Source organism: Phyllostomus discolor, chromosome 2, assembly GCF_004126475.2.
Source record: "Phyllostomus discolor isolate MPI-MPIP mPhyDis1 chromosome 2, mPhyDis1.pri.v3, whole genome shotgun sequence".
NCBI classification, from domain to species: Eukaryota; Metazoa; Chordata; class Mammalia; order Chiroptera; family Phyllostomidae; genus Phyllostomus; species Phyllostomus discolor.
In genome coordinates, this window is record NC_040904.2 from 209392789 (window position 1) to 209401603 (window position 8815).

General features: G+C 63.0%; 1 protein-coding gene across 1 annotated transcript in view; it reads left to right on the top strand.

Annotated features, from left to right (window-relative positions):
• Nucleotides 1-6951, top strand: part of CYTH4 (cytohesin 4) — a 31480-nt gene extending 24529 nt beyond the window's left edge. The window contains exons 9-13 of the mRNA XM_028532564.2: nucleotides 241-352; nucleotides 2386-2462; nucleotides 2973-3044; nucleotides 3376-3530; nucleotides 4734-6951. Coding sequence (XP_028388365.1) covers nucleotides 241-352; nucleotides 2386-2462; nucleotides 2973-3044; nucleotides 3376-3530; nucleotides 4734-4806 — 489 coding nt within the window. The 3' untranslated portion in view covers nucleotides 4807-6951. The remainder of the gene's footprint in view (nucleotides 1-240; nucleotides 353-2385; nucleotides 2463-2972; nucleotides 3045-3375; nucleotides 3531-4733) is intronic.
• The last annotated feature ends 1864 nt before the right edge of the window (nucleotides 6952-8815 follow it).

Genomic DNA, 8815 nt, shown 5'->3' on the forward strand with positions numbered 1-8815 from the left:
CCGGGGTGTAGGCCGGCACTCCCTCGGCATGGGGGGGGGGGGCGTGGCATGGGGATGGGCTGGGGCTCCCCAGTGGGCCTGCAGGAGCCAGGAAGAGTTTGGCCAAGAAGGCAAACGATACACTAACATAACACTAACAGGAGAGCAAAGGGTTCGCCTGAAGGCCCAGCAGGCCGGCACACGCCCCCGACTGCAGTGAACCTCACCACCCGGTCTTTCCCTCCGTCCTTTCTCGGCCAGAACCTCTTCGACAGCATCAAGAGCGAGCCCTTCTCCATCCCCGAGGACGACGGCAACGACCTCACGCACACCTTCTTCAACCCCGACCGCGAGGGCTGGCTGCTCAAGCTGGGTGAGAAGCGCGCACGCTCGGGCCCGCTGTGGCACACGGCGCACACGCACAGGCACATGCACTCACGCCACTCTCAGGCCCGTGCAGACACAGGCACACACACACACACACTCACACCACACTTGGGCCCAGGCAGACACACACATACTCACACCACACTCGGCCCACACAGACACACACACACTCACACTCACACACTCACACCACACTCGGGCCCATGCAGACACACACACACTCACACCACACTCGGGCCCATGCAGACACACACACAGACACACACACTCACACCACACTTGGGCCCAGGCAGACACACACACACACACTCACACCACACTCGGGCCCATGCAGACACACACACACACACACTCACACCACACTCGGGCCCAGACAGACACACACACACACACACACACACTCACACCACACTCTGCCCACGCAGACACACACACACATGCACGCACGCACACACGCACATTGACACGGAGCCTCAGGGTGGAGTCGAGGGGGCCCCAGGCTCCTGCCTCCCAGGGCAGCCGTCGGCCTACCCCATCTCTCCGTCTGTCTGTCCTGGGAGTGCAGGGGACAGTGGGGGAGGGGAGGACGAACAGGAGGGGGGCGAACAGTGACAAGTCCACAGACAAGCCCCTAACTACAGTTCTGCCTCTCCCCCCGCCCAGGGCTGCTGGGGAAGCTGAGGGTCGATAGGGTTGGGGCGCCTGCCCCAGGCCACACAACCAGCAAAGGGCAGATTTTGGCGGGCAGAAGCCTGGACACCCCTGAAGGACGGCGGGGGGAGGGGAGAAGGACAGGATGTGGCTCAGGGGAGCTTCCCCTCACCGTGACGAGGTCCCCAGGCCTGCCGAGAAGAGCTGTGGGTGGGTCCTGTGGGTGGGCGCTGCGGGCAGCGAGGGCGGCAGCTGCGAAGTCTGGTGGGGAGGCGCAGGGCCCAGCCGTCTGCCCCGCTCCCACTCCACTCCCGGTCACCTCCCAGCAGGGTCAGCCTGGCCAGGCGCAGAGGCCACCTCGAGTTGGAGCAGGGGCCTGGGCCCGGGGGGCTCATGCCAGCCCTGCCTCTCCCCACGTCCATGGCCCAGTCTTTCCTTCTGCAGCCCGCACAGCCTCTCTTCCCACCCAGCCCACTGTCCTCAGCCCCGGGAGGCCCTAGGCTGCACACCACAGCTCCTCCACCCGTGGGCCAGTGACCCGGTGGCTCGGCCTCAGCCTCCACAGCTGTGAAGTGGGGAGAATACCTGATCTGTGACGGGGTTGGATGCATGATCTTGTGACATGTGTCGCAAGATACCCAAGCACTGGCCCCTGGAGCTAGGACACCAGGGTTTAATCTCAGCTCTCCTGCAGGACCCTGAGCAGACGGGGTCTCCTCACCCATAAAACGGGGTTAATAATGATCTCCTCCTCAAAGGTGCTTCTAGGGATTCATAAGTGAATAGTTTTTAATTTTTTTTATTTGTGAATTTTTAAAGAGAGAGAGAAAGAGACATCGATTTGTTGTTTCATTAACTCATGTATTCATTGGTTGCTTCTTATATGTGCCCTGACTGGGGATCGAACCCGCAACCTTGGTATATTGGGACAACACCCCAACCCACTGCGCTACCTGGCCAGGGCTTAAGTGAATATGTTTTTGAAACCTTCTAGAATGTTGCCTGGCAAATGAAAGATGAAATGCTTAGCCCAGTGCCAGGCAGGACCAGGCCGAGGGATGGCCCAGGGGTTGGGGTGGGGCGGTGGCAGGAAAGCCCTGGGGGGGTGGGTGACCAGCCACTGTCTGGGGTTCCCTGGGGAGGAGCCCGGAACGCTGGGTCAAGCATCTCGGGGGGAGCCTGGGGTGACGGGAGCCACTAAGATTTCTGAGTAAGGAGAGGCGAGATCTGGGGGAAGTGCGCCGGGCTACGAGTGGGGGGATGGAGGTAGGGGGAACATCCAAGGATCCAAGGTCCTGCTCTTTGGTGGCTGGCGGAGTGTTGGTGGCCAGGGAGGAGGAGGACCAACGCCGCTGGGGCCTCTTGCAGGAGGCCGCGTGAAGACGTGGAAACGGCGCTGGTTCATCCTGACCGACAGCTGCCTGTACTACTTTGAGTTCACCACGGTGAGCCTGCCCCTGGCCCTGGCCCTGCCCCTGGCTCTGCCTCTGCCCCTGCCCCTGCCCCTGGCTTTGCTCCTTCCCCTGGCCCTGCCCCTGGCCATGGCCCCAGCCCTGGCCCTTCCCCTGGCCCTGGCTCTACCCCTGCCCCTGGCTCTGCCCCTGGCCCTGCCCCTGGCCCTGCCCCTGGCCCTGGCCCTTCTGGACTTCACTAAGCAGTCTCGTCCCAGAGCTGGGGCTCCTTTGACATCACACAATCCACCGCCACACCCATTTTACAGATGGGAAAACAGAGCCACAGAGAGGAGGAAGGGCTGGGCCGGGGCCAAGACAGAGCCAGGGGTTCAAGTTGGGTCTCCCAGCTCCCAGCCAAGGCTCATCCTGCATTGCTCCCCCACCCCCAGGAAGATAGGGACACTCCTCTTGGGTTTTGGGGAACCCCCCCAAGCTCGCTCCCTACCCACGGCCTCAAGGCTCCAGGTGCTGACCCTGACCTTCCCTCCTGCTTCCCTGCAGGACAAGGAGCCACGGGGAATCATACCCCTTGAGAACCTCTCCGTGCAGAAGGTGGATGACCCCAAGAAGCCAGTAGGTGTCAGAGTGGGGGCCTGAGGCCGGAATGGCTGGGGTCACTTCTGAAGCAGGGAGAGGGGACAGGACAGCTGCGCTGGACCCTCCAGGAGGCCAGGCCAGGCCGGGCCCAGCACACCTTCAGGGACACTCTCAGGGCTGTGGACCCTTCGCCTGCCCCTTCACCTGTCCCAGGAAACGGGTCTGGGGCGGGGTGTATGCTGTTGCTTATCCGAGCTCTGGTCTTGCCCGAGTGTCTAGTCCTCTGAGGCCCCTGGAGAGCCCAGCCCAGCTACCCTGCCCTCCCCTCCCAGCCCTGCCCTGCCCTCACTTGGCCGCCTCCCCACAGTTCTGCCTGGAGCTCTACAACCCCGGCTGCCGGGGCCAGAAGATCAAAGCCTGCAAGACAGACGGCGATGGCAAGGTGGTGGAGGGCAAGCACGAGTCTTACCGGATCTCGGCCTCCAGCGCCGAGGAGCGGGACCAGTGGATCGAGGCCATACGGTAAGGGACGGCCAGCTGCTAGGGATGGGCCTCCTGGCACTTCCCAGAAGCCCCTGTTTCTCTCGGGCCTTGTTTCCTTGTCTGCAAAGAAGGACAGCTCTGGAAGCTCTCTCCTGTTTCTGGCTGCAAATGCCTCCCACCCGTACCCTGGGAGCAACCCCTCTCTGCCTGCACAATGCCAGGCTCCAGCACACAGGGGAGGGAGGCACCAACTTCCCGAGGCTGGTGGGAGGAGCAGGTGAGAAGTCGCAGGTCAAGTGTCGCAGGTCAAGCTTTTTGCCCGGAGCCTGACCCTGAGCAGCGCTCAAGAATGGCGCTATAGTCAGCATCAGGCCCTGGAAAGCCCTGGGGTGAGGGGTGGGGGGTAGAGGGAAGGGTTTTCCAGGGGGCAGAACCAGTGCGGGCAAACATGAGAGAGCCAGTCAGTGTGTGGCCTGCCGGGACGGCACCCCGGGGTTCTGGGTGGCTGGTGCCGGGCGCTGCGGGGCCTGACTGTGCAGGGACGGGGTGCTGCGGGGGCTGAGTGGTGGGAGATGAGGCTGCAGAGGAGGGCAAGGCCTTGGTCACCATGGCAACGAGCTCCGTTTTCTCAGGGGCACTGGGGAGCCACAGACCGGTAAACAGAGAAGGGGGTGGCCAGGTGAGAAGGTGTACGATGTGCGGGCCATGGAGGCCCAGGCGACGGAGAGCCAGGTGCCGGGCAGGGTAACGACCCTGCCTCCTCCGAGCCCGGGGGAGGGGAGACGCGGGCCAGGGCGCGTGCTGTGGGCTGGAGGAAGAGGTCGGGTTAGTCTCCGGACCTGGGCCGGGTCCTGCAGACTTGCAGGGTGAGGAAGCTGAGGCCTGGCGGAGGGAGGGACTTTCCCAGGGTCCCACAGCCAGGGAGAGACAGAGTTGGGCCCAGCGAGCAAGTCTGCTCACTCCATTCGGGCTCCCTCCGCCCCCTTCTGAGAGCCTGAGCGCGGGCCCGGGCACATTTGGGGGCAGGATTCCCAAGGCTGTCGGCTCTCAGCCTCGCCTTTCCGGCCCTAACCGTCAGACTCTGGGTTAGGAGGTGAGGTGGGACTCCCCCTGGCCTGGTCCCCTGCAGAGGGGCAGGCCAACCCTCCTTGGGAAACCCATGCCCCTATGACGAGCCCCGGGAGACGAGACCCCCTCATGGCCAGCTCAGCCCTGAAACCTTTTCACCTACCCTCCCTCCAGGGCGAGCATCACCCGCGTCCCCTTCTACGACCTGGTCTCTGCTCGGAAGAAGAAGATTGCCAACAAGCAATGAACTTCGTGGGAGACGGTGCTGGGGGTGCGGGACCAGGTGTCCCAGGAACCCCATGACCTCCCAGTCCAGGGCACCCCTTCCTGGCCGGCGGGCATCCTCCCCCTCCCCCCATTACTTCAAGCTGACAGGAGGGGGCGGAACAGAGCTCAGGACGGTGGGCGGGAGCAGCTGAGGGCCCAGAGCCGGTAACGAGGCCCCTCACACCCAGCCGCTGCAGGAGGGGCCGGAGGAAATCAGTAGAAGAGAAATCAGCCCGAGATACTCGGCCCCCAGTCCTTCCTCTGGGCCTCAGTTTCCTCTTCTGGGACTGTCTCCCCGTGCTCTGAAACGCGGTCCGTCGCCGCAGTAGGAGGGGCTGTGGGTTCCGAAGCTCCGCCTCCAGCGAGCCGCGCACCCTGATTCTCCCCCTCTGATTCTTGGAAAACCTCGGTGTTTGGACAGAAACGGCTTGGCCCCTCTCCTCCTGGGGACTGCAGCCACAGCCCCGGTGCAGGTCCCAGCCGTCAGTGAGGTGGCTGCCTCCCCCCTCCTCGAACTGCTTCCTCCAGGAGAAGACGGGATTGCACCAGGTCTCCCTAAGGAGCTTCCAGCTGGAGATGTCCGCACTTGCTCGGTAGCTGGAGGGGACTCTGGACTGAGCGCCACCGGGAAGCTGAGAGCAGAGTGGGCTCCACCTCAGGATGTCCATTTCAGGGGCGATGCGGTGGGACCCCTCCAGAAAATGGACCAGAAAACGGACAGAGCATCCCAGACAGACAGACACACTCGAGCAGGACCAGCAAGCAGGTCTGCTGACTCCACTTGGGCTCCTTCCAAGAAGCCAAGAAGAGAGAGCTTGTGTGGGTGTGGTGACCAGGAGGGCTGCCTGGAGGCGGCAGCCAAGTCCACGAGTGACACTGAGCTCACGGCAGAGTCTCAGCCAAGACTTCCCCCCGGCGAGACTCCTGAGCGGGATTCCCACGGAGGAGACGGCAGCCCGGCCGGGCCCCCGCATCCTGAAAAACCCTCTGTGGTGGCGCGGTGCAGAGCTGAGCCGGCTCCCAGCACACAGCGTGGGCACACGGCTCTGTCTCCACGGAGGCCCCGGCATGGAGGAGGGTGTTCAGAAGCGCATCTCGCCCCCTCGCTGGGGCCCTGGGGGAGTCCCCCGGGGGGGGGAGTTCCCCGTGGAAAGCAGGATATGAGCTTGCCTCCGCCAGCCTGAGCGGGCGTGTGGGAGCTGACTGGGTTCCCCCGGGAAGGGAGGCAACCTCTCCTCCCTCCACCCTCACCCCTACGTGCACACCTTCCATGGGGTCAGGAGGGAGCAGCCGCCTTGTGGACTGGGACCCCCGTCTCTGGGAGTGGGCAAGGGCCTGGTGACAATGTCACTCTGAGGGGCTGGGTTGGGCAGCTGCAGGAGGGGGTCTCACAGAGTACTTCAGGACTTCCACAGACCCCGTGTCAGCCTGGCGCTGAGTGCCGCCTCAGCCACCTCGTTGGCCCATGAAGGGGCAGCCGGGGGCCATGGGGGTCATGGGGGATCATGGGAGTCATGACCCCCCAGACCAGTCTGGGGGTCATGGAGTCTGAGGCCCTCTCCTGCCCCTGGCATACACTGGCTGCAGGATCTAGTCCACTCCTGTCCCCTCTCTGGTCCTCAGTCCCCCCCTCCTCCGTCACGGAGGGTGGATCAGTTTCTGGGCGTGAGTGGCATGAATCACTCAGAAGACAGAATAAAAGTCGTGAATGGGGCCCTGTCCTCTCTCTCTCTGGGACCACAGCTGCCATCTCTGACCCCACCCTGGCCCTTCCCCCTCATCACCTCCCCAGCCGAGGGCAGGAGGGCCAGACAGGGAAGAGTGGGCCCCCAGAGGGCCCTGGACCCTCACCCTCAGGACACTTGAGGCTGCTGCACTGGACAGATGTCCCCATGGGTTGGATTTGCCACAGGGGCTCCCTCAGAGCAGGGACTGGGCGAGCTGGTTCTGCCATGGCCAGGGAAGAGGCAAAAGAACTCCCCAGCAGGCAGTGCTGCCTGAAGAAAAAGAGAGGCTGCCTTGAGACACAGGAAGTGAGCTCCCTGTCTACGGAGGGATGCAAGCACAGGCTGGCTCCAATGATCACTTGCGGTGTCTGAGAGGGGCTCGAATTCAGTAACCTTCACTTACTTGTGCTTCCCACGAGTTATTAAATGCCTCCAGTACTCCAGGCACCGTTTCAGGCGCTGGAGGAACAAGACAGACTCCCGGGCCACGTGGGGCTCCCATTCTAGTGGGTCTGAGTGCTAACAGTCCGGGCAGCCCCTCCAGATGCCGGGCTTCCTGGGGGCTCCCACACCGCAGCCCAGCCCCTCCTCTGACGTTCCACCAGCGAGTTGTTCTCGAAGACCTGAAGGCCCTGGACCCATCAGCTTGTCCGTGCATTCACTCACTCGGCCCTGCTTGCTGCGTGCCTGCCGTGCGCCAGCTCCGCGCACAGAGCCAGGGATGGGATCCAGAGCCCTCGTCCTCAGAAGGAGCTGGGACCAGGTTGGGGGGACAGGTGCGAACAGGCAGGGACAGTCCAGGCCAACCGGTGCTGTTACAGAGGGGGGCACAGGGGCCAGTGGAGGCTGGGCTGGGCTGGGCTGAGGGACAGGCTGGGGAGGCTTCTCGGAGGAGCTGCGACTGAGTGGTGGCAGCCGGGTGGGAGAAAGGACACGTACCTGAGAATGCAGTGGGCTCATGTTCTGTCCGTTCCCCAACACTCACCCCCACCCCCACACACACACACTGACTCCTTGCAGACCAAACTGTTCCTAGGACACAGTAAGAACAAAATAATTATTGGTTAGACTGAAGTCAACTGAAAAGCCAGCAGGAGCGGGTTCAAACGTCTGGAGGTTTAGGGAGCTGTGGGAAGGGGTGGCAGGAAACCGGGGTTGGGAGGCGGGGGGAGGCAGGGCCCATCACTATCTAGGAGCGGCGGGCCTCCGCCTGGCTGGCCCCGCCCCTTGCTCCTCCCCCAGGCAGCCTCTGCCGTCCCGCCGTTCCGCCACTCCTCCCTCCGGGCGGCAGGGGGCTCCCACCCCTCGCGGATGAGAGGTTCCTCCTCGAACCAGCCAGACTGGGGCCCAGACTGCCTGCCGCTGGCAGGGAAAAGCGCCTGCCAAGGTAGAGCCTTGGCCTGGGCAGGCTGGAGGGGAGGCACCTTGTCTGCTAGCACCAGCAGGCTCCAGCCGCCCCACAGACAGCCAGGGCCCAGAGACGCACAGGCCTCCCCGCCCGCCACACACCGTCCTGCTGGGCTCAGCCCGGGATGCGGATGCGCAGCTCTCTCACACCTGTGAGCCCTACCTTCGGGCTGTGGGCCCGAACCAGAGCGGTTATCCTCTCCAGGTGTGAGCTGCCCCCCTGAAGGGCGGGGCCAGGTGACTTCCATCACACAGACCTTGAACGGGGACCTCCGTGCACAAGGGTGTCTCAGAGGGGGGTATGACAGCCCCTGCCCGGGGACGGGCTGACTGACACAGGTATGGGACCAGTGAGGAGGAGCGGCAAGGTGCGAAAGGCCACAGGGAGGGTCCCGAGAGCCACCCGGAGCACCTGGATTCAAGGCCCAACTCCACCTGTGTCTTAAACAAATTCCCTAATCTCTGTGAGCATCAGACTTTCCATCCATAATGTGGGAATAATTAAATACATGCAAAAATACTTAGAGCCGTGTTGAGCACCCACTCAAGCTTATGTTAAATGGCATCATGTACCAGTGTTGTTATTGCAAGGCAGAATGTGTACCTGCCTTCATGGAGGTACAAAACCCACTGAGGCCCCGGGAGGAGAAAAGACTCATGGGGGGGGGGTGAAGATCTGGGAAGGCTTCTTGGAAGAGGTGCCCATTCAAGAGGAGCAAAGTGGAAGCTGGGCTCTTTCAGCCAGTGGGACCAGGACACACGAGACAAGGGTGCGTGAGAAGGCGAGGCACTTCCTGGACTCCAGAAACAAGCCTCCATGGGCCAAGAGGACGCAAATGTGAGGAGGGCTGGGCC